Raw genomic sequence first — 26,281 nt, forward strand, 5'->3', positions numbered from 1 at the left:
CTTTTGTTGAAAATCCAATCCTTTCAGATATTGAAGTCAATCAATTACTTAATCTTAACTACAACACACTCCAGTTACCAAACAGAAAAAGATTAGCACCGGTATATAAACCTAAATGTATATCGGAAATCAAATCACACACCAACTCAACGAAAGAGATCGAGGAACCATGAAGATCTAAATAAGGCATTAAAAAAAAACCTTGGGCGCACTGGGGGCGCACTGGCACCAAAGATGATCATTCGACCTATTCAGGGAGGTCATCGAAGGGGGGGGGGGGGTCATGTCAATTCGCAAATATTTGAAAGGGAGAACATGAGTTGAGAATTTGAAAGAGAAAGACAAAAAAAAATTTAAGAATTTTGAAACATAAGAAAGGGAGTGTAAAGAGAAGAAGGGGGAAGGGGGGAATTAAGGAGTAAATCTTGTAGGTCCATTAAAGACTTAGGTTGGACGGAAAATATGAATAAAATAACGGTGATTCTTTATTTTGCTACAAACTTATTTAAAAAAAAGATAGATATTAGAATTGGAGGAACGAAATTCATACTCTTTGCGCCTTCCTCATCAAGCTTTGTAAACATAGGGATAAATGAGTGAATGAATCAATGAATAAATAATTTAATGTATGTGGGAATTAATGAATACGTAAATATATGAATAAGCAAATAAATTCATAAATGAATAAATAAACAAACAAATCAAATGACAGACTGTTAAAAATGAAAAATACTTTTTTTTTCAACAGTCAATGAATAATACACTGTATGATGCAACTTTCGGTTGAATCGCGATACTTCTGTAAAGAAGCATCCATAAATTAGAGTCATTTAGTAAACAACTCTATTGTTATGGTGTATGAAATCATGCATGAGGAATTCCGGGAAATGTCTTTTGTAATATCGAAATATTCGAGGTATATTTAGTCAAGGGCCAATCACACTGCATCTCTGACCCCCCCCCCCCCTTTCACTCTCTCTCTCTCTGTTTTTTTTTTCTCTCTCTCTCCCTTTCATCGCGAAAGTTTTAATTCCAATGGATGTAAATCACCTTTTCTAAAAGGGCAAAAATAAACAAAATCGAGAAAGTAACAAGGAAAAGCAATTTTTTATACTGAATTTTATCAATGGAATAAAAATTTCCTGTAGATTTTTCTTTTCTAATTCGTGTAATTTAGTATCAATTAGTTTTTCATCAGGTCGATTGTCCTTATGAATTACCCCGTCCCCACCTGTCTCCCTCTAGCGCACCCCCTCCATAAACTCCCTCACTCTTCCACTCAAACACACCTCCCCCTCCCACACACAAAGATTCAAACATGAATGAGAAATATAGAATCCTTTTTAAATGAACCCCCTCCAATTTCTTCACTCGTTCTATCCCCCTACCTCCCCCCCCCCCCTCTCTCTCCTCCACTTGCTCTATCTCTCTCACCAACATGTATGCAATCACAAGTGTAGAATCTGTAACAAAGGCATCAGAATGTTGGTTTAACTTGAATTTAATAAGTTTTGCATGAAAGGTCTCAGCACAATACCATAATGTTCAACTTTACAGTTCTCCCAATAACTGGTGTGACTTGAGGTTCAACAACCCAAGATAGATTTCACTCAAAAGTGAATCCTTTTTCTATGATCATATCATGTGAAATAAAATACATCCTTTATGATAAATACATTCCGTACTTCAATCAATTTTTTCTGAGAAAACAAGTCTAATGAAAGCTTTACCTCAAATACTTGAAACAAAGCAGATTCCTAATTGATTTTGAAGTAAGTTACATTGATTTGCAGTGTCATTTTTCAATTTGTTAATCAGTTTTACTGGAATGAAAATTAAATATTTGCAGACTTTTTTGTATAAGCAAATGCATTTATTTGCAAAACCCAATAAATCATTTTTTTTAAATCTGAAACAAAGAGATGAGTGAGGACTTGAGAAAGTTGGATAATGATTTCATCATAAATGACTTACATGAAAAGCTTCAAATCAGTGGGAGAACCTGAAAATATGATATATTGTCATCAATCCTGTTTGACATACATGTATACATGAATTTACAGATCTATGATTTTCATATGATCTACCAACTTGGATACCTGGGGACTGTTTCACAATGCAGCATGTCAGTGATTTTCACCGACTTTTATTTGTTCTGAGCCAATCAGATACAAAGATTTTAGTAGCTTATAACATTTATCAGTGATTTTTTGAAATGCTCCCCATTACTTGTCTAAATCCCACTAGCCTAACTAAAATGTTGTTGCATTTAATCAATATCAACACCATCTGTGATAGTGTAAGGCATATCTTATCACAATCAAAACAAGAACTTACATGTAGCAAAACCATAATTATATTCCACCACAACATCAATAAATGCTTTGGGCATCAAACTAAGGTATTTCTAAAGTCATCAATAAGTTATCGTACAGCTTTCCAAACCACTCCTCAGGAATGTTATATTAATGAAATATTGAGCAAAGATCAAAATTCAAGGTCAAATATGTAAATGTAAAGTGATATTCTTTGATTACCTGTATTTTAATTCTCTTAGTGATGCAAAATGTGTAGGGGGGAAAACATACCTAAGGATACAGATTCTGAAAGAAAGATTTTGAAACACTATTACAAACACATTCAATGTCATGGATATCTACATGAACTTCACAAATTTCTTACAATAGATACAAAACGAAATGCTATCATCACACCAACATATGAATTCAGATGTATACTAGTAACAATGTGTCTAGTTCCATATCATGTGTCTGATATACATATATATGACACCCATTGCTCTCTATATGGTATGTTGAAGATCCTGTTTAAAGAAACAATGCTAATTGGAGGAGAGTGTTAACAGCTAAAATCAATTTTTGAAGACCTCGTTTAGAAGCATAAAATAAAAGACAAACAAAAACACAAATTGAAAGCTTGCAAGCTTCAAAATACAACACTGCTAGTTTCATGCCTTTTCATCAGTAACCTGTATCATAAGACTTTGCGACTGATTATTGGGCGAATTTTTACGATTGATTGTATAGACAGTTGTGTATGATCAATCATAAAAGTCAGCCAAACGATCGATCGCTACGCTTTATGATATGAAGCCCAGATGAGTATTTGCTACAGAAACACTCAAATTTGCAGGCCTCAAAAACAGGTAATCGCGACCCTACTCACACAACCTGATGTCACAGACTTCAGAGTAACACAATATAGACTCTTTTCAAAGCTTTCAGATTCTAAACTTCATGAAGCAAAAATACTCGGCCGATATGTTTCAACCTTATTCTGGGATTTCCCTTGATAAGTGTCTTTGGCTTCTGGCAATTCCTCCATATTCAGGTTACATATGTTTTGTTTCTTAGGTTGTTCTTTGTAATTATTGTAGCTTTTGATATTGTTATTTTTTGTATTTTTTTCATTTCTTTATCAACTCTTGTTTGTATTATCTATCATGTTTTTTTTACATTGTTCAATTTGAATATGGAAATAAAATGAATTGAATTGATTGAGTTGAAAGTAGTCATAATACCTGAAGCTTGTACAGGCCTATAAATTCTTCTTTTGTCTTTCACTAATGTACATGTACAGTTGTTTTTGGGTTTCACACTAGGCCCATAAATATCAAATATATACATGAACATAGATCTTGTCACACATCAAATTCAAAATAGAATGTTGATAATGATTCATGACATGATATACAACACATCAAGATGGCATGTGCACTTTGCTAATCTGTCCCCATATGCTGGTATGATGAAAGCATTAATAGCTTAAAGGGAGTGCATCATTGTGAAATCTGCAGACAAGACTTGATGAAAAGCAGGCTCTGAACAGACAAACCAATCATGCGTGTGTTAGAAGTAACCCAATGATAGCTTGTATGTTCACACCAAGCCTTTCAAAAACACACAGGCCTGTATTCTGAAGTCGAGTTTAACTTAGACCATGCTCTAACTCTGTGCTAAAATTATGGGAAGCCAAACGTCAAAATTTTGTTTACATGGTATGTTTCTTATGTTTACTGTGCTCTTCAATAATTCTATAATGTTGAAGCCAACTGTCTTATTTATCCTTCCCAGAAAGTTAATAACGATTTGAGAGTCAATTGAGCTGATATACTGAACCTTCTGTTAGAGATTTCTGTCCCTATTAACTATGTGTAGTTGAACTACATCTTTAGAACAGAGTTTGAATTAAACCTGACTTCAGAATATGGGCCACTGACTTGTCTGCCAGTTTCCACGAAGCACTACCTTTTACATTTTCAAAGCATAAGTTAAGGTAGGTTTTTAACCTTCATAGAAGCGAGGTAATTCGTTTCCTAAGATGGTCTTCCTTTCTACACCATCCTCTGTGATGACTGCTAGACGTACGATACCTCCGCTGGATCCGTCACGGAACATTGCTAGAGATACAGCTGAAAGATTTAAAGAGTAGAAACAAATGATGATTAATATTACTGTATTTCTCTGCTTATTCATTATTTGTACATTCATTTCATTGACTTCTTCAATAATTATCAACATTTCTGTGTAAATCCTTATTCAGTATTAAAGGTAAAAGAAAGTAGTTGCAGCAAAGAATAATTTCACGAGAAAGTCTTTTAAATCAAGGTTAATTGTCAGTTTTGTCACGATATTATCATTTATCTAGATCTGGTACATTAATGTCAACTTATCTTTGTGAAATTGTGTAATCTTAGCTCAAAACAGATAATTCTGATGATCGCTAACACTGAAAAACATATGTGGGACAGTGTATTAATATTGCGTGGAAAAATACCCAACATTTGATGGAATTCTGTGCTTAGTTTGCTCATTTCTTAACAATTGTGCATTTTCTTTCAGAGCCGTTAGGCACTTTTTTTTCATTCATACATACATTGTACAAACACTTGGGTAGTAATTTCATTTGATTCTGTTCAAACTCATTTTGAGATCATTACCACAACTGGTATTTATCCTTAATTCATGCATTCATTTCATCAATATTATATATCTCATGCATTTCTCACATTTCATTCAGTAATTCATTAATTATTTTATTTTTAATCAATATTTTGGTATTCATTACTTAAACCTGCTTCATTTCATTCATTAGTCCAATCTTCACTTATTCAATAATAATCAACATTTCTGTATTATTCATTCATTATTCATACATTCATTGCATCCATTTCATATGTCTCATTGATTTCATACATTTCATTCATCAATTCAATAATTCATCTATTCATTTATCCATTAATAATAATTGTTGGTTCTTCTGTAGAGCCCATATCTTTTCCTCATTCCTCTCTTTCGATTAGACTTATTCATTACATATATGTTATGCAGGGCCCGCTGGTAGAGCAGTTTTCTAACTGAAGTGGCTACCCAGGGTAAATAAAACGTTATTATTATTATCATTCATTGATGTTGGTTTTTATTTTGAATCATTGGCAAGTTACTCAATTAAACTTGAATTGAAGACTTCAATGAATTTTCCACAAAAAATAAAAAAATAATAACTTCTCTCTTTTCAAGCTATTTTAACATTACCTAACCCATACAATTCTTAACCGGAATTTTCTTTCAGCAAGTTACTATGGAGACTCGAGTGCTCCTTGAGTTAGTGTGCACAGCGAGCACAGCAACTTCAAACAAACATTTTCTGTCTGTCAGAAGTGAGAGACTAGAAAGTCAAAAAGGGGCCTAAGCTTTCGATCCTAGCAGAATCTTCGTCGGAGGCAAAATGACAAACATATAAAGTGGAACAACCATAATATAGACCACAAACAAGCTACAGCAACACTAGAAACAAGGAGACAAAAGGGGCATTAGTGAGTAGAGAAGACCAATCAGGTTAGTGAAGGGGATGAAAGAAAAGGAGTAGGCAGACACAAAGGGAAGTTAGTGTAAGTAAGGCCAATAAAAGACCTCAAGCCAAGAGGGATTGAAATAATGAGGCAGGCAACATCAAACAGGATCTGGAACAAAACAGTGATAATGGGATGAAAAACAAGAGAATTAGTGAGAGGTGGGTCAAACAGGTTACAAAGAAAGGCTTAATAAACTGGTGCATAAGAGTGGGGGAAAAAAGAAAAAGAATGGGGAACAACTGATAATGTGCAAAAGACATATGAGTATATATGATAAAGCATTAAACAAACTAAGAGAAGAAGGTAAGTGTAAATATGTGTCTATAAGTGATATGTATATAAATATATCCAAAAAAGAAATGTATATGAAAAAATATAGAAATACACATATGGTGTAACTGATATTGTAATCCGCTAGGTGTGACGGGAAAAAAACATAAGACTATATAGTAGGAAAAAAAAAAAAAAAAAAAAAAAAAAAAAAACCTGTGTATGTGAAAAAGAGGAAGCAAATTGCCTAAAAAGGTAAAAGCAAATAAAGAAGAGAGGGGGTGTATTATGAAGAAACCATAGTATACATGTAAATAAGCAAATGTGGTAAATCTAAAAGAGGTGAGTGGAGAAAAAACAAATATATATATATTTATATATAATAATTATTATATCGCCTGAATAAGGAAGGAAAAATTGGAGCTGAGCTTGTATGAGATATGGGAGGAAAGTGAAGTAAGAAACTATAATATAACTATTCAAAAGAGCTGAGGGGAAAAATTATATGTATATATAAATTGAAGTGAGAGACGTCCATATCAAAGGAATACAAGTCTCGATACTAACCTACAGAAAACCACTTTGGGTTTAATATGAAGGCTAACACACTCACCATTAGCTACGAATGTGAGGCATTCATCTTTGGTCATGCCTTCCTTGTAATGTGCGTCCACATAGCCATAGATGTAGGTGCTTCCTGATCCCCCTATGGCACAAGGTTGTCTAACGAACATACCTCCTAGAGGTACAGAGTATACCTGCAATAGAACGATGAACAATTCAACAATCTCAATTAGGTTCTTTAGGTCGGGAGTTCAAGCCACGGCCGCATCAGACCGAAAGACATTAAAAGATGGGAGCTACCCTATTTGGTGGTCAACGGTTTAAGGGATAGAGCAACGTCGGTTTGGAGCTGCACAGTTGCTGCTGGGCCCATGATCAATTGGGCCAAATTAATTTACAGAATATTTCATTTCAGATTTCTTTTTTGAACAATATAAATGTGGTTGTGCCGTGGTCTAGTGGTTCTGACTCTCGCCTTTCAAACAGAGGGCCGTGGGTTCGAATCCTAGCCATGGCATGTTTTCCTTCAGCAAGAAATTTATCCACACTGTGCTGCACGTGACCCAGGTGAGGTGAATGGGTACCCGGCAGGATTATTTCCTTGAATGCACTGAGCGCCGGTGATGGTAGCTTGAGCTAAAGCCGGTGTAATAATAGCAGCGCTTTGTATCCTCAGGCAAAAAGCGTTTTATAAACCCAGCTATTATTATCATTAGTATATATTCTCATTCATTTTAAAGTTTTGTGTTATTCATTATTCCAGTTTATTACTATTTGGTTGGTAAATACTTTCTGACCAAATCACTTTGAAAAAATTGCAATTTTCATCATTTGGGGTATTGTAGTTAATTGTGGGATTGCAGAATGTCCCTTCTAAAACACAGTGGCTTTATGTCATTGATGCATTTAAAATTTACAAATGGAGTGATATGAAATGTCAAGATTTATTAGCTTTGGAACATTTTCTCCCTTGCTTTATTAAGACATCCACCAGTGTGCTAATCTGATTTTTCTCCTCTTTTTTTTCAGAATAAATTTCCATATGGCTCGGATTGTCCTTTTAGCTTTATAAACATTGTTTGATACCTAGACATTAAAATTTGTGTTAAAACTTAAAATCACATATAGCCAAACCAAAAGTTGAAGTGAACCTGGAAAATACTATTTAAATCATCATTCTTTCTTTCGTTCTTCCTTCCTTCATTTATTTATTTAATTTTACTTTTTTTTTTTGGGGGGGCGCTACTTTTGACATCTTATTGCCAAAATCTGCAACATTCGATAAGATTTAACGTTGCAATGAATGAGGATTTACCAGAACTCCTTTTTGAGATTCCATGGCTTTTTTTAGCATTTCTGGGGCAATGGGGCGAAATCACCCCAAGCCCCTATATAATTTTTGCTCGGAAGTGAATATATTGTTTACAAAAAAATCTATACGTATATGTGTTAGAAAAAGAACCCTCCTTTAAAGTATAATTGTCTGGTAGGTGGTATTAGGAATTAACAATAGGCTGTTAAATCCCAACAACGCATATGAGAAATGGCTGATTCTATGACCTTTGACCCTACAAGGTCACTTACCTGTCCTCCCTTCTCTTTATCCCAGCCTCCTACGATGATACCAGCCAGAAGTTGATCTCTGTAGTCATAGCAACGGTTTCTAAACAAGTTAGCAGCCGTGTGTACAAGGGGTGGCTCATTTTGGTTGATACTGAAAGTAATTCATACAAATTAGAACAATATGTTAAATTATTAAAAAGGAAAGTTATACAGAAGATATACACTATTCAAATTTCATCAGTAATGGTTTGATTTGAAACTTTTATTTAGATTCAATACTAGCTTGCAGGCACAAATTTGTATTTTCAAAACATGCCAAAGCGGTCTGAATTTAAAGCCTATTGTAGCCTTAATGGCATTGTGTAGTGTAGCAATTAAAAAAAATAGTTGGGAATTGTGCTAGACTTCTTTCAAATTCAAAACCCACTTGATGATTACACCATCTCTAGAAAAAGTGTAAAACAGATTTTTGATGATGTGGGAGAGGGTTACAGCTCACCATGTGGTTAGGCCTGAAAAGGACAGGTTGGTAGGTGGAGAGATAGAGATGTGATAAAGAGAAAGATGAGAACATGAAGTATCTTTTGGGCAATTCCATAAAATGATCACCCTGTTTGTACGTCCGACCCCCATTTTTCTCAACTCTTAATCCACTTCATAAACTGACCCAAGTCATGGTCCTTTGAGAACATTACAGACTGTCATAAGAACCAGGTATCAGAGACAGAAAATTTTATGTAGGTCCCACATATAGGGGTTTGGACATACATATTTGATGGAATTGCCCTTTTGTGATATAAAGTGTACCCAGTCCTTTATATAATAGGTGTAGTACTTAAAGATGTGTGATTGCATCACAATTTGTAATGTTCTAGCCTCCATGGTTTGGATGTGCAGACCAATAAAAATGTGTTATCACCTGTGAAACTCCAGTAGGTAGGTGACGATATCAGCAATAGCCTGGGTATCAGCAGCCGACCCTGAGCGACAGCAGTAGATACGATCAGAAACCTTGGTCAGTTTGTCAGTTACGCGGTTGGCAACGTATGACCTGTTTAAAATTACAATGTATAACAATCAGTGTATCATCATACATAAATCAGGGAATAGAATTGCTTACCATATTTGATTAGAATTTTCGGTCGTAAAGAGAAAAGCTCTCGACTACGTTTACGTTCTGAACAGTCACATGTTAAAAATATCTGTTACACAAAAGACTTTTTGTGTAGCAGTCTTTAAAAATGTTGAGCAAATGCGATTATCCAATACCAGGATAACTATTCTCTGTAAATTCTGAATGTTAACCAAAAAAACAAGTGCTTTCTTCAATTTCTTGTATTTTAAAATACATGGAAAGACAGATGTCAAATCAGAGATATCTGTCTTTCTATAACTCTACATACATGCACAAGATACATGTTTGGAAACACATTGTGGAAACTCATGAATAGCATTATCAAAATTGGTATGAATTACAATTAAATTGCTTTTGGAAATGTAGGGCTGTTAAAATATTTTGCCTATAGATTCATCATTATGTTTGTGTATAGATTCATTGTCATTTTTAATGTGACCACGTAACAAATCTGGTCCCTTTATAAGGGCTAAATACAATAACTCCTAAAATTGATTATAACTATTTGTAGAGTATGCTTTGTCATAATCCTACAACCACAGGTAATTATAAAAGTTGCTGTATCTACATGTATGTTCCAGGTTCCTGGTTGAACTTACCCTGTGGTTGTCCTTGAGTCAGCACCAATGACAACACCACCATCAAATTCAACGGCCATGATTGTTGTCTAAAGTAACGAAAATAAAGGAAAGAGACAAGAAAGAAAGGAGATAGGAAAGAAAGAAGGAAAGAGGAGAGAAAGGAAAGAAAGGAGGAATTGAGGATTAGTATATAAACTGTGCAATGATCATAAATGAATTGAACAAAAAAAGGGCTATTTCAAACATCCAACATGGAAGAGCAGAGGGATACTTGTATACTCCATGTACATGTACCTGATAGTTTTACATCGCACTTTGCGGTTTAACTATTGTTTTGCAAATTTAAGTGTTGGATTCTCTGTGTGTATTGGGCAGCAAGTAATGTATCTGGAGCTACAAGTTTTTTTGCGAAAAGCAAAGACAGGCATTCCCTGTGCATTACATAGTCTATACCTTTTTACCAGATTTTAATTGCCATAGCCCATACCCCATAGTGTTGTTGCCAATACCCAACATATCTAAATATCAGTCTTACATCTGCACAACAGTCTAGACAGAGAATAGAGAATTTATTCATAAGCAAAACTGAGCAAAAACTGAGCAAGAGGTTTCCTCAACAAGATTCACTAAGAGCAATTTGTGCACACACAAAAAAGGAAATGCTCCTATGGGAATCATACCAAAGTGAGGCATAGTTTAGTTATTAAATTGTATGTCCATTGAAAGGGCAAGAGGCAACCATCTCATTTTGTAGGTTTTAACATGTAGACCATCTTGAAATAGGTAAAATTTGCATATTTTCTTAGTGAAAAAAAGAAACATTTTTGTCTTGCTTTGATTTTACTTCTGAACCTTGTTTTCTAGACAATTAAGATTGAGATGCTACATGTATATTTGCAATGTCCACTGGCTGATCACACAGCCAGATGATCAAAATACCACATGGTTTCAAACTTTAAATTGTGTGACTGGCGATCAGCCCAATGATTACGTAATTTTTTTCCATGACAAAAGCCGACATTGATCGATGGCAGAAGAATATAAAAGGGAAGTTCTCCCTGACAAGAAGTTTATTTTAATACAAGCAGAAAATAGAGATAAGATGGGATTGATGAATAGTCTGCATAAACAATAAGAAAGGTATGATTTTTTTATTTTTTTATTAGTAACATTTGTCAAAGGAGAGCAGCTCTCTCATATATCATGTGATACAAATTCCATAAATTTCAATTTATTCATGGAACTTGATGAAGAAAATTATTCTTCTAATAGAACTAGAAAGAATGGAATGATGTGTCTGATGATCTACATGTATATCCCTCACGACCGTGGCCCTCACAAATAAAATCACTCTTTTAGAAAATGGCATTTTGGTTGGAGATTCACATCACACAACATCTGGAGGAGCTGCTTGTCTGTGTCTGTGACATCACAAAAAAAAACTGTTATTTTATTCATTGACAGATTTTCATCAAACTGTCATTAACTTCTCTTTATTTTGTTTCCTTTAAGTTTAATTAAAACTCAGTGCTAGCTAGGTATATACATGTAAGGATGAACTTCCCATTGGCCTTAAGTTGAGGTTTGACAATGACATGTTTAACAATTTTTCCTCAGTCACTCAGTTCTCTGGTCTAGCTTTCCACAAAGTCAAATAAAACTTCAATACATAATCTCAGTCATATCATTATTCATTACATTAATAACTCAAATTAAAAAACGTGCCTTAATTTATTTTACAATCTGCAACTGCCAGGGAAATTATTTTCTTAAGTAGACCAGTCTATGCGCATGCATGCAGACTGCAGAGTTTCCTTGACATGCATGCAGTTACATGTAGGACTATTTAGATCCTATTTTGTTTCACTCACAAGGATCAAGCCAGGTCAAGGAACCGCGTCTGGCAGTGAATTTTCATTTAACTAGTCATGCTAGTGGGTCGTGCCTGCTGCGACGCCACTTACTTCTGGCGTCCACAACACAATTTCTAATTAAAGGGGAATGAAACCTTTGGAACAAGTAGGCTTATGTCGAAAAAGAAAAATTAAAGAATAAGAACAAAGAAAGTTTGAGAAAAATCGGACAAATAATGAGAAAGTTATGAGCATTTGAATATTGCAATCACTAATGCTTTGGAGATCCTCCAATTGGCAATGCGACAAGTATGTGTGATGTCACATGTGAACAACTTTCCCTTTGATGGACTATAAAATACACCCAAAATGTCTCTTTTTGCTTTTTCTTATGGAGATACAAACTCTTAATATCCATGATGTATTCTTTTAATATCTGTATTACATGCCCTCCTATAGAAAGAACACATGATCTACTGTCTGATGATAGATGTGATAAGAGGCAGTTTAACTGAAATATATACTTAAAAAAGTAATAATGGGGAGAGTTGTTCACAAGTGACATCTCACATCTTTATCACATTGCCAATGTGAGGATCTCCATAGCATTAGTGATCGCAATATTCAAATAAATGCTCATAACTTTCTCATTATTTGTCCGATTTTTCTCAAACTTTCGTTGATCTGTTTCTTTGATTTTTCTATTTTCACACCATGCACACAAGCTATCTTGTTCCAAAGGTTTCATTCTCCTTTAATGAATAATGGTTTGACTTTTCACTGCTGGCTAGCGACCGACGGATTTCCATTCTCAGCCGTTCTCTGATTGGTCAGTTAAGACAGTGCGGTGTCAGTGTGTTCCGTGTGTGTATGTGTGATGCGAAGCGTGCTGTACATGTGTTCACTGGACGTGTGAGCATAGAGTAGATACCCAGTCGTTTTATTGATTTTAACGTTACAATAACGATCAGGGATGGGTTTATTTTGTTGCTGTGTGTGCATGTGAAGGATAGAAGTGTCTTACAGCTCTTAATTAACTGACTCTCTTTCCAAGCTTAAAATTATAATGATAATTGCTACATTCCAATTGTGTGATTTGTTTGTTTTAGAAAAGTTATTTTATTTAAAATGGAAACATGCCAGTCAATGGACAGTATTATAAAAAATGGAAACATGCCGGTCAGTTTAACATGAAAATGGAAACATGCCAGTCAGTTTACCATATGTTTCAGTGTATAATGAAAATGGAAACATGCCGGTCAATAGACCGGTATAATATGAAAATGGAAACATGCCGGTCAGTTTAACATATGTTTCAGTGTATAATGAAAATGGAAACATGCCGGTCAATTGACCGGTATAATATGAAAATGGAAACATGTCGGTCAGTTTACCATGTTTCAGTGTATAATGAAAATGGAAACATGCCGGTCAATTGACCGGTATAATATGAAAATGGAAACATGCCGGTCAGTTTACCATATGTTTCAGTGTATAATGAAAATGGAAACATGCCGGTCAATTGACCGGTATAATATGAAAATGGAAACATGTCGGTCAGTTTACCATATGTTTCAGTGTATAATGAAAATGGAAACATGCCAGTCAATTGACCGGTATAATATGAAAATGGAAACATGTCGGTCAGTTTACCATATGTTTCAGTGTATAATGAAAATGGAAACATGCCGGTCAATTGACCGGTATAATATGAAAATAATAATAATATAGGGTATTTATATTCGCACATATCCACCTTGTTAGGTGCTCAATTATACACTGGTCAATTGACCGGCATGTTTCCAGTTTCACTGAAACATATAGTCAATTGACCGGCATGTTTCCATTTTCATATTATACCGGTCAATTGACCGGCATGTTTCCATTTTCATTATACACTGAAACATATGGTAAACTGACCGACATGTTTCCATTTTCATATTATACCGGTCATTTGACCGGCATGTTTCCATTTTCATTATACACTGAAACATATGGTAAACTGACCGGCATGTTTCCATTTTCATATTATACCGGTCAATTGACCGGCATGTTTCCATTTTCATTATACACTGAAACATATGGCAAACTGACCGGCATGTTTCCATTTTCATATTATACCGGTCAATTGACAGGCATGTTTCCATTTTCATTAAACACTAGAACATATGGTCCATTGACTGGCATATGTTTCCATTTTTTATAATACTGTCCATTGACTGGCATGTTTCCATTTTAAATAAAAGACCTTTTCTAAAACAAACACATCACACAATTGGAATGTAGCAATTATCATTATATTATAATTTTAAGCTTGGAAAGAGAGTCAGTTGATTAAGAGCTGTAAGAAACTTCTATCCTTCAGTTTCACATGCACACACAGCAACAAAATAAACCCATCCCTGATCGTTGTTATTGTAACGTTAAAATCAATAAAACGACTGGGTATCTACTCTATGCTCACACGTCCAGTGAACACATGTACAGCACGCTTCGCATCACATACACACACGGAACACACAGACACCGCACTGTCTTAACTGACCAATCAGAGAACGGCTGAGAATGGAAATCCGTCGGTCGCTAGCCAGCAGTGACTTTTCTGTGCGCAGCGGCATGTAAAAAATGTCTGATGACAGTGAGTGATACGTATGAAAATAACCCTGCCAGGTCCCTGTTGCCTTTTCAGTTTTTGTGCTGGCTTGACATGCTGCTTGAGACGAGTGATTCTGTTTTGACTTTTGTGTTTTTTAAAATATTTATTATTACCAAGTTCAACAACTTCAAAGTTCAAAGATTGATGATTACAAACAACTACCAGGCACATCTTGTCAGAAGGAGGAGAGTTAAAAACCCGCGAGACGTGAGCGCTTCCACGGCACGCCTCCGAGCTGAGCTCCGCCACCGGCCGCCGCGCCCTCGACGCTTCCTAACCCTGGCCTGTTGTTTAAATTGCCTGGTCATCCACAAAAAGTCAAGCAAACACTGTAAAAATCAGTGATTCCCGGGTTCAGTGATAACTTTTATAACTGAGGATAATCAAAACCTAATTCCACTTACCCCTGTGAGATGTTCCGATCTCATCCATTCTGGAATTTGTGAATTTGCTTCACAGAAAGAGGAGACGGACAATTTCTTTTCAGTCATGGGCAGCGCCATTTTGGTTTATGTTTCGGAAGCTGTCGGAGATACCAGCGATATTTCGGTTTCTTCCGTGCGCGCGTACGGGTGACATACACAGACTAGACATGACAGCTGACTCGATCGGCTCTGCACACTTTAAAGTTCGCCATTCCAATCCTCTGCTCCGCCGCCAATGTCGATCCCCATGGTTCTAGACAATTGAAATTTGTTGTGCCTTCTTTCCCTTCCCTGCAATTCCTAGTGCACTATTTCACTTTGCACACTGATCCTCTGAAAAGTACCACTTGCAGGGGCACTTGAACTTATACTTTTTGTGACATATACCCGGGGGTCCGTTTCATATAGCTGTTCGTAAGTTAAGAGCGACTTTAAGAACGACTGGTGATCCTTTCTTATGCGCTAAACCATCATCAATGAACATTTTGGTGTATGACCATTCACCACAAGACAGGATAACCAGTCGTTCTTTAAGTCGCTCTTAACTTACGAACAGCTTTATGAAACACCCACCCGGTCCATCTAAAAGAAATACCAGAGAACAGTATCGCCGTTTAATTAATTGGCACCGCCCCTGGCCCGGTATATTGCACGAATTTCTCGGTTTTCAAAATCACTTAAAGGGGAATCCAACCCAAATAAAAACTTGTTTTTATAAGAAAAAGAAAAATCAGACAAGTTGATAGGTGAAAGTTTGAAAGTTTGAACAATATTGGACAAACAACAAGAAAGTTATGAATTTTTAAAAGTTGTAAATATTGGTAATCACTATAGGTACTCATGGAGACTTCAAATTGACCGCATATGGGATGTCATAGTGATGTAAGGCAAGCACTACTTTTCCACGACTACTCACAAGTTTTTATAAACTTTTCTGTAGTTTCCAATTTTCTCTGATACTATTTGTCATTTTTGTACATATTGTATATATATCATCTTTTTTATGCTGAGAAAATAAGTAAATTGAACTGGGGCCTGTTGCAGAAAGAGTTGCGATCAAACGCAACTCAAAAAATCTTGCGTAACTTGATTTTCAACCAATCAACAGCGCGCATTTGGGACTTGCGCTTGATATTTTGACTTGCGTTTAAACGCAACTCTTTCTGCAACAGGCCCTTCATAACTGATGTACTCCAGGGGGCCGTTTCATAAAGCTGTTCGTAAGTTAAGAGCGACTTTAAGAACGACTGGTGATCCTTTCTTACGCGCTAAACCATCGTCTATGCTGTATACCATTTACCAAAAGAAAGGATCACCAGTCGTTCTTAAAGTCGCTCTTAACTTACGAACAGCTTTATGAAACACCCACCAGTACATATGGCTAAAATGTAATTTTCCCCAAAATTTTTATTTCAAATTATATTTTTCTTTCATGAGGACATTAAACAATACACTACCTGGGTTATATTTAGATTACTGCCCCAGGGGAATGGGTACTTAGGAGAAAACCACAAATCCCTGATAATAAAGTACATGGCCTATGGGAAAGTTGTCCTTGCCCCTTGTCATAATTTACTTACCCAGTTGCCAATTTGAAATCTACATACTATTAGTGATCTCAATTTTAAAGCAGCTATAACTTTCTTATTGCTTGTCCGATTTCTTTCAAACTTTCACCATTCTGTAATTTATTTTTCTCCTTCCCAACACAACATTTTATGGCCAAGGCTGGATTCCCCTTTAAGATCTAGCTTTTTAATATCATTGGGCGCCAGAAGGCGGTGGCGGACTGGGGCACGTACTTCCCCTCGATCCCAATTATGACCATGCAACTATATAGACTGAATAAAAACTTTAGCCTATGTTCAATTAATTAATGAAATCCACAACAGTTCAGGGGTCAGTGAATAAAACTTTGTTTCACATGAAAATGACTGAGGAGAAAATTGAAATATTTCGTATTTCATATTGAAATACAAAAGAATGATATCATCAAAGACAGTCCCTTCAATCCTCATTTTCATACTGACCTATTGAATGTGAAACTCCCGGGGGGGGGGGGGAGTAATTGCTGTACAACTTCCAATTAAACACGTACCCCCGACGAGTTTTTCTCTGTGTGCAAAGTAACAAGTTTTTCGCGGGCTTTATTTCCACATTTTGGCCCGGCCTAAATTTTCGCTAGAATCAGGGGAAAAAGCTTGGGAGAAAAATAATCATACCCTAAAGACGTTTGGCTATATAGTCTTGAAAAAAAAGCTTGGAAAAATATACCCTATATACGTTTGACCCCGTGATGAAATCTTAATGGCATAAGACAAAGTGAATCTGATCGGAAAGTTTCATATTGTTGTGCTTGTGGACTTCTCTTTTAATTCAGATCTGCATTGGCCGGAATGGGATATACTTGTGGTTTTAGCTGTCGAGTTATATCAACTAGTCGGCTGAAACTGTGAGATAGGAATACCCGTCATTAAAGTTGAATTAAGAAGACGATTCCAAATATTGAGATATTTACATTAATAGCAACCTTACAACCCCCCAAACACTAATAGGTGATTCGACCCCCCATTTTCTTTTTTTCAAAATAGTGAATTTGAACGATTTATCCCTACCCATTTTCCCTGAGTGATCGCTCCTGCAATGCCTACCGAGACGGGTGTTCTTTGAGTGTGACGTCACCGGGGGGTATTCGGTCCCGGTGTAGTAAACAAGGCAGTGCCGTTTTGTGTTCTATGCACGTACTCCTTCATATGGAATAACTGCAGTTGAAGTTGTATCTGCGAGCCATAGAACTTGCAAAGAGGAAATGATTAAAATATTTGTGGCCGTACTATTATTCCAAATATGTGAATTCCCTCAGAATGATACCATAGACCCTAAAGGAATAATTTCAAGGTGAATAATATGAAATTTGATCGAGATCTTCTCACCAGTCGATAACGTAGCAGACGTGTTATTATGACATATTTATCCGCGTGTGACGCGGCTCTTGCAAAAAAAACACAGTTGGTTGCGGAATTGCTTTGTGCCGACCGGCCGCCCGCTCCGGAGCAGCTAGCTGTCGAGCTACCGTACCGTTCTTGTTGTCTTCAACCATAGAGATGTATACTAATTACTATATATCTTTCTGTCTTCAACTCACTTCCGAATTGCGTTTGTATGTGTGACGGTGACCCCTAGCGTAATTAAATATAGAAAACAACTCAGAAGGCCGAGAAAGAATACTATACGTTTCAAGATTGTTCTGTGGAATGAGCTATGAGTGGAAATGATCCAGAGGATATAAAAGTGGAGTCAAAGACAAAAGAAAAGAAGAAAAAACGCCAGGGGATCGCTGCACGGCCATGAACTAAGTCGACATACCAGACCATAACAGTACACTCAATGCCTGGGTGTGTGTGTACTAGTATTATGCGTTCAGCGCGCGCTGAGCTAGCCGCCGGAATTACTTTCCAGCTACTCACTTGATTGAACATCGTGATAAAATAAATGAGAAATAGTGAAAATATCATTCAATAACTCACTGTTTGCTATCTTACATCATGATTGAAGAGTTCATGGTGGTTATTCATACTGTTTTTTATACAGGGAAAGTAAAGATTTGTACATATCAGTCCTATTTGTTTGATTTGAGTTGCTTTGAAAAAAAATTGTAAAATATCTTTCTCTCTCTGCATAGCATTTCTGTATGACATTCAGGCACCTCTTATACTAAATTCCCCCCGGTGACGTCACACTCCGAGTGACTTTTCTGTACACTCGTCTCTCGGGCTCTGACAGGTGGCTAATTTCATAGACTTTCAAAGCAAAATATCGAGAAGGCAGAGGATTATTGTGACATGCTATGTGTTTGAACAACTTATATATACTATATATTGTATGTAGAACCTATATTTATGGAAACTCACCCCCTTCTTAATTCAACTTTAAGGGCGAATCCATCTTTCGCCAATGGGGGGGGGGGGGGTTTCACCCATATTTCCCCCCGATCAGCCGCTAAAAATTGTTTGTTTCTTAGAAGGGGTACAGTCACTATTGCTTTATTTTTTTAACACAACATAATAATCATAAGCTCTAGACCTATTTATAGTGCAAGTGCGCTGATAAAATAATGTTTGTGATCCTCAAGATGCTTATATTAGGCCTATGTAGGCCTAAATAAAGTTAAAGTTTGTAATCATGAACAGGATAGGTATATAACTAAACGAATGATGGAAAAATTGAGAAGTTGGCCTAAAAAAGGAGCAAATTGGTCTATTCATCCTTTGTAAATCATTATCATGAAAACTGGGCAATCTCATTCTGGTATCTTCTTAAATGCGAGCGTGGCGAGCAGAAAATTGTTGATATTCTGATCTGAAACTGGACATAGTTTTAGCAGGTTTTAGATAGAGAACAAGCACTGTAGACATTTTTAGAACTTTATTGAATACACGAAGAGGATACTATAGGTACTTGACAAATCAAATAGTGTGAGCGCGCAGCGCGAGCTCAAAAAATTTGATATTTAGACCATAAAACAGATAGCACGTTTTTAGATTAATTTGTAAATCGAACGAAAAAGCTCGATCCGAGTTGAAAAATGTTTTGTATATTGACTTCAAAACGTAACATTTCAAGCTCTATAAAATTGAGCAAGATATGTATCATTGAACAATATAATATTAAGTTTTGCATTTGTCAGTAGTCTGTGCGTGGAGACACACTTGTTGGTCAACGTTTCAGACTAGCGGGTGGTCTCGCGGCACCACTAGCGTACCTATACGGGGGGGGGGGGCAGACTGCCTGACGAGTCACAACCCATGCAAGGGACATATCCCTGCCCCCCTGACGAGTCTTGAAGACCTTTTTTTCCCCTTTTTTTTGCTTGTCAAATTTTGTTCTGGTACGAAATCCTTTGTGGTTAAAACTTTTTTTTTTTGCTTGTCAAATTTTTGGGCGGACGAATTTGCCCCCCCCCCCCTGTGGAAAATCTATAGGTACGCCACTGCGCGGCACCGTATATCCCGGACAGCGGCGTAACAGGGGTCGGTGGCCAGGGGGGGGGGCAAGAGCCAAAAATTTCCCGGTCATATCATCATGGAACAGGCAATGGCGTCATAAGGCAAAAATTTTGAGGGGGCGATATGGCGTGTCGGGCAAATATAATTTATATATATATAATAGCAAGCGAGCAACATTTTATGACATTTTTAGTGCAAAAATCCAATTTTTGTGATAGATTTTGGCATAATGTTAAAAAGATGATATCATATTTCACCCTCCTCTCTTTCCTTTTTTCTCTCTTTTTTTTGTACGCCATCACGGTGAACAGGATTATTGTTATGATTGTGAGCATCAGGGCGAAGCTCTATATGCTCGAGGGGGCCGAGTATGGTGCTTGTGGCAAGCCTAGTAGCTTAATATAGGTCCCGAGGGGAAATAAAAGAAAATAAAGGAGGCAGCGAAATGAGATGAATGAAAAAAAAAAAAGACATGATATTTGCTATAATGATGTAAAAATCTATCACATAATTAGAATTTCATTTAAACAGGCCATTTTGTTTCTGGCTCGCTTCGCTCGCTGGCGACTTTTTACAAATTTTCCCACATTTTGATTTGATTTGATTTGATTTGAATTTATTTTTCCACTTTCGTTTACAATAACAAATCATATATGACAATAATACATATCAATCAAGAAATAGTTACACAAAATCGAAAAATTAACAATAATTTGTCAAAAAGATAACAAAAGTGGGGGAACCTAAATTAAAAGCAAAGCTTGTATTGCTTAGGACCCAGTGAAATAACATTTTTTATTTATACAACATTAACAAAAAAAAATAATAAAAAATTTGTTGGTTGGAAAATACTTGATTTTGTAAGAAAAGAAAAAAAATAATGATAACGGGACAATATTTATAATAGCAATTATTATGCTATAGTAACTATAATCCTGCGAAGACGGACATGTAAAATAGAATATGGGACAGACAAAATTACAAAACACAAACATATAACAAGAACAAAAAATTATAGCACAAAACTTAAACGAAAATTAAATATTTCATACCCTGAAGAATTACTGTCGAAACAAAATTGTCATAGCATCAGATAAAACATTTTAAAATTTAAATATTTAAATAAGGTAACACTGCGCGTAAAAGCTACATTTGCTATGGTGTGCCCCTCACAATATTTGGATGATTACGATACACAACTGTATTGAATTTATGTATTGTGTTAAAGCTATATAAATATACACGCAATTTGATTAAGATAAGTGGCCATCTGTAAGGTTTAAAATGGCTTTGATATCAAGAGGTTCCGGGGCTCTGCCCTGGACCCCACCCATAAAGCACTGTTATATGGATGGGTTTGGACCATGGCCCCCAAAAGTTCTACAACCAACCAAAAAATAATGAGGAAAGAAAGGAAAGTGTATTATATTTTTCTGAATATCACTTTAAAATCTATATCTTCATGTTAGATTCTAATGAAAATGTGATTTTTTTATCTCGCTCGCTTCGCTCACTGGGGACCTATATTAAGCTACTTCTTGCCAGAAGCGCCATACTCGGCCCCCTCGAGCAAATAGAGCTTCGCCCTGATGCTCACAATCATAACAAAAATCCTGTTCACCGTGGCGTACAAAAAAAGAGAGAAAAAAGGAAAGAGAGGAGGGTGAAATATGAAATCATCTTTTTAACATTATGTCAAAATCTATCACAAAATTTGATTTTTGCAATAAAAATGTAAAAAAATTTTGCTCGCTCGCTTATATATATATATATATATTTGCCCGATACGCCATATCGCCCCCTCAAAATTTTTGCCTGATGACGCCATTGCCTGTTCCATGATATGACCGGGACATTTTTGGCTCTTGCCCCCCCTGGCCACCGACCCCTGTTACGCCGCTGTCGGCAGCCCGGTAGTGTACGTTATCTTGTCTCTATTCTTTATTTTCCAATTTAGATTTTGGCTATATATAATTCCATTCTGCCTTTTTTCCCCGCTTTTGTTTGCCTTTTTGTCATCTTTAATTTATTTCCCTGTCTTACTAATCATGTTTATGTATTTGTATATCGGGGAGAATTGATCTTTCTCACTTGTACTTTCTTCTTTCCTTCCTTTTCCCATATCTTTCCGTTTTCCCTTTTGATGTATTTTCTTAGTTTTCTTATCCCTTTCCCCTTTCCCCTTTTTTCTTTCCTTTCGCTTTCCCTTTCTTCCCCCTTTTTTTTTCTTTTTCCCGTTTTTTTAATTTTCCCGGTGAGCTCCGCCAGGGGGGCAGCTTGCCCCCCCCCCTGCCCCCGCCTGTTACGCCACTGATCCCGGATCTCATCATTCTGGCAAAGGGGAAAATGTATGTGAAGGAAATGTGATGGTCCTGCACCTGGCTTGCCGCTCACTTTGGACTTATCTGCCCCCCCCCCCCCGCCACTAGCCGCGGATGCCGATGCTCCACCGTGCTATTCAGCCCTTAATTCATTGTTTTTTTAAGATGGGTCGAGTAGTCGTCCTTCGTGCACGGTCCCTTCTTTATAGAGTACTAAGTAATATATAGACGAAATGGGCTTATCAACATTCGGCTATTTCCTTCAAAGTCCGCGGAGTCGGAACTAAATGAATATTATAATACTCAAATATTTTTTTAAAGTAGAACGTACGTAAAACAAAGAATGTGAATTTTTTCATTTGATAGAGCAACAACCAAAATACCATAGATTCAACTAATAAATGATAAAAGGATGATAAAAGGATATGAGTTAAAAAACAAAGAGTATATAGAATTCTGAATCTTCTTATTTTGTATGCAAGGTATGCTATATATTCAATTTTTATTCGAACAGAAAGTCGGAGTTGTAGATTTCATGGCCCGTATTCTGAAGTCGGGTTTAACCATAGAGATGTATACTAGTAACGCTAGAGGGCGTACTTCGTCAAATCGCTGTGATTACGTGGAGACCGTCCGCCATTGCTCGATAGGTATTCGCAGCCTGCCATGCGCGTACAGTACCTATGGGGCATGTACACGGATGAGCACAGAACATGACAAATTGATGACATATGAGCACGAAAGCACATGGAAAAGCAAAATTGTAAATATTGCACTGGATTAAAGTTCAAATACAACAAAAATCTAGCAAAACTGAGGTCAAAAGGCCTATATAGGCCTATCTATAGCGCATAATATAGGCCGATACAGCTATAATACAGGCAAACGATTTAAAGTCCCAATTGTTTTTGCTTAGGTAAAATTTCGATACATTAATATGACTTCTATTTTCTAATGATTTGGAAGAGATGAATATCAAAAATAACATTTAGGCCTAGGTCCTGAAAAATAAATTTAATGTGTTTTAATATGATTTGATGTACATTAACCTAAGAAAATTCATAGGCCATATCACAGTGTCTGATGCATCTGAGACGCTGTATCGAAAAAAAAACCACGATTGTATTTTTATAGTTCATAGTTTCCTAATTACTATTATGCTGATTGCTGATAATTTATTTCTTCACTTTAGATAATTGTTATAATTCATTTTCCATATATATCTACACAATAGGGCCTATAATAACTCGATCCCTTTTCCCCATGTCTTACACGCTGATGTAAACCAACATCACAAAAACTCGCGAATCATAAAATGACTTTTTATTGATATTTGGAAATGATTTACGCATTGATTCAGTTAAAAATTGATGATTTAGATTTCCTTTGCTGGCAACCATCCCATCATATATTTATAAATATGTATATAAAAGTATACTTTCTTACTTGCGATCAATGTATAGAAAAGTTTGTTGACAGCAAAATTTGCATATCAAATGCGCGCATGCAGTCGTACAATTTTGCAATGTACAGGAGGCCTAATGGGGGGTTGGATGTTTATGTACAGTGTTATTGCCTTGCAAACATTTTAAAACTTCGGAGAGTAAACAAATCACAATGCGCAAAACAATTTTACTTTGATTTTCTGGAAAGTATAGACTTGATTCTCCCCGGCTGAAAATATGCTGATCGGCAAACTGGCTGAAATATTTTGTTTATCGCCGTTGTTTCTGATCCTATAATGATTGGACCAATATCATGTGAACAAATCAAGGATAGAATAATAAGGAGAGGAAGAAGGGGGAGAAGGAGAGAAGAAAAGGGGCGGGATTATGATATATAATTTGTATTATACTATAAAGAATATTATTACTACTGCAAGAGTGTATAAAACTAATATCATGAAAGACATCAATGCAAACTTATCATAATTATGAAAACGGTTGCAAAATTGTGAGTACTAAAACCAAACATAATTATGAAACAATAATATTTCAAAAGTGACAATACTTGGAATAAGATATTAAAAATCCTAATTTAATCTCAAATTTGATACCTGCCTTGAAATTGTGTTAATTAACTGTGTCTGTGTCGCTTGAATAAATGAACTTTATGGCAAATATTTGTAAGCACTGGCACCGGCCTAACATATAAACAGATAAACACGCGTTTTGAATATCCAGTTTTGTTTTTCATTTTAAAAGTATAACTGAATTTGATTTTCTAGTTTTCTTCCTTTAATGTCATTTGCTGGCCTATGGACCTGAGTTTGGTTATTCGATCAGTTTTTTTTAAATAAGATTTCCATGGATGAACAAAATTATTATATTATGTTACGGCGTCGCGGAATGATTTTGAAAGTGATGGGGTGTATAAAATCACAATCATTTATTATGTGTAATGTTCATTTTCATTTCAGGGAGGGGTCCGGTCGCGCCCCCTGTATTTTATTTTGATCAGTATGTTAAAGCGAATTTGCTTAGGTGTGTTTGTTATTTTAATTGCACACACGGCCCCTAAAAAGCGAATTAAAACAAATCTAACTTAAAGTGAAGGGAATTAAAACTGTCATTTTTGAAAAGTTTGAACAAATTAGGCTATATTCTCGACATTTTAAATCAATATTTTATTTTCGGGCCATATAGGCCTGCAGATTTTGGGGAATTTATTATGTTCCTATAAGAACAAAATCAGCACGTTCACCAAATAACACAAATTTCAACATTGATGGTGTAACGGGAGGCTCACCAAGAACAATAATGAGATGCCCTTTAATAGCGCATGTAGATCAAAACACTAACTTATACAGAATTATTGTACAACTTAATATATAAAAATGATAGGCCTATATTTCATACAAATTAAAGCAAGTTACATATCATGTAGGCCTATATAGAAATTACAAAATTATATCCAACATAAACATAGAATCAAAGGACGTATATGTGGGAAGGATGGAAGGAGGACGATGCAGTTAAAGGTAGGGAAATCCAGAGAAGGGCTAATTCACTGCAGTCTTTTGAATTAATTGTCAATCTTTCTATTAATGTCCGCTGTATGTTTTTATTTTTATATGATTGTTTATATGATAGTATATCAACATTGTTATCTATTACAGGCCTATAAACGGACAGGTAAATGCAAATTATTTAGAATTTCATCCCGAGAAATCAGGTTTTTAAAATGCCAAATTAATAGCATAATCCCCATGTAATCACTCTAATAGTGTATTGAGATGCAATTTGTCATTCATATTTTCGATTTTTATGAGGTTGTGTTCTTTTCTTCAAGATAAAGGCCGGAGACGGCACCCCTTTTCACAGCGTTACAACGCACGAGCTATGGGTACATCCGGGTACTTTTGCGAATCTATACCTATCGAGCAATGGCCGCCACGCTCCACACAATCACAGACGTTAAGTACGCGCGCCTATGGCGACTCCGCACTCTAGCAGGTTTAAAGTTGTTGTTTAAGTATGGGAAGCCAAAAGTATCAATTTTTTTTATTCAGTTGTATGTTTTTTTATGTTTACTGTGCTCTTTCCTGATTCATCGATGGTGAAGACAATCATCTATTTATACATCCTAAACAATTATGAATGATTTAAGAGCCAAATGAGCTGAAATATTATATATCTATATACTGTTAGTGATAATGTAACAATTGGCTGTCCATTCTTAAACCACAACTTTAAATATAAGTTTAAGTTAAACCCGATTCAGAATACGGGCCCATGACTATACATGAGTTTGGTATACTTTGTTTATTCAAAATGTTGATTAGTAATCGTTTAGAAATATATAGAGAAGGCAGAAGCGTTGTAAAAGTAAAAATTTGTGTATTTTTGAAAACAGTATTGTTGAAGAAAATATTTCATGATTTATATGACATTGTTTACATTTCATGTAACTATTACATGTGATTATTTTATCAATAAAATTATTTTCAAAAGAAAAAAACCCTAATAAATGGCCTGTATAGCGCTTTGGGCTTTTTTTGCTCTCGATCGCGATGAGATCAGTGATCGCGAT

At 35.9% G+C, this 26,281-nt stretch overlaps 1 protein-coding gene across 1 annotated transcript; it reads right to left on the minus strand.

The window, feature by feature from the left end:
- Window positions 1-1,485: 1,485 nt before the first annotated feature.
- LOC129276593 (proteasome subunit beta type-6-like) lies at window positions 1,486-15,416 on the minus strand. The gene is made up of 6 exons (XM_054912978.2): window positions 14,902-15,416; window positions 10,007-10,074; window positions 9,192-9,323; window positions 8,294-8,423; window positions 6,759-6,903; window positions 1,486-4,432 (listed from the first exon to the last, which is right to left on the minus strand). Exons 1-6 carry the CDS (start codon window positions 14,998-15,000, stop codon window positions 4,305-4,307), a joined length of 702 nt encoding a protein of 233 aa, XP_054768953.1. The 5' UTR covers window positions 15,001-15,416; the 3' UTR covers window positions 1,486-4,304.
- Window positions 15,417-26,281: the final 10,865 nt, after the last annotated feature.

This window comes from Lytechinus pictus, chromosome 14, assembly GCF_037042905.1.
Source record: "Lytechinus pictus isolate F3 Inbred chromosome 14, Lp3.0, whole genome shotgun sequence".
Classification (NCBI taxonomy): Eukaryota; Metazoa; Echinodermata; class Echinoidea; order Temnopleuroida; family Toxopneustidae; genus Lytechinus; species Lytechinus pictus.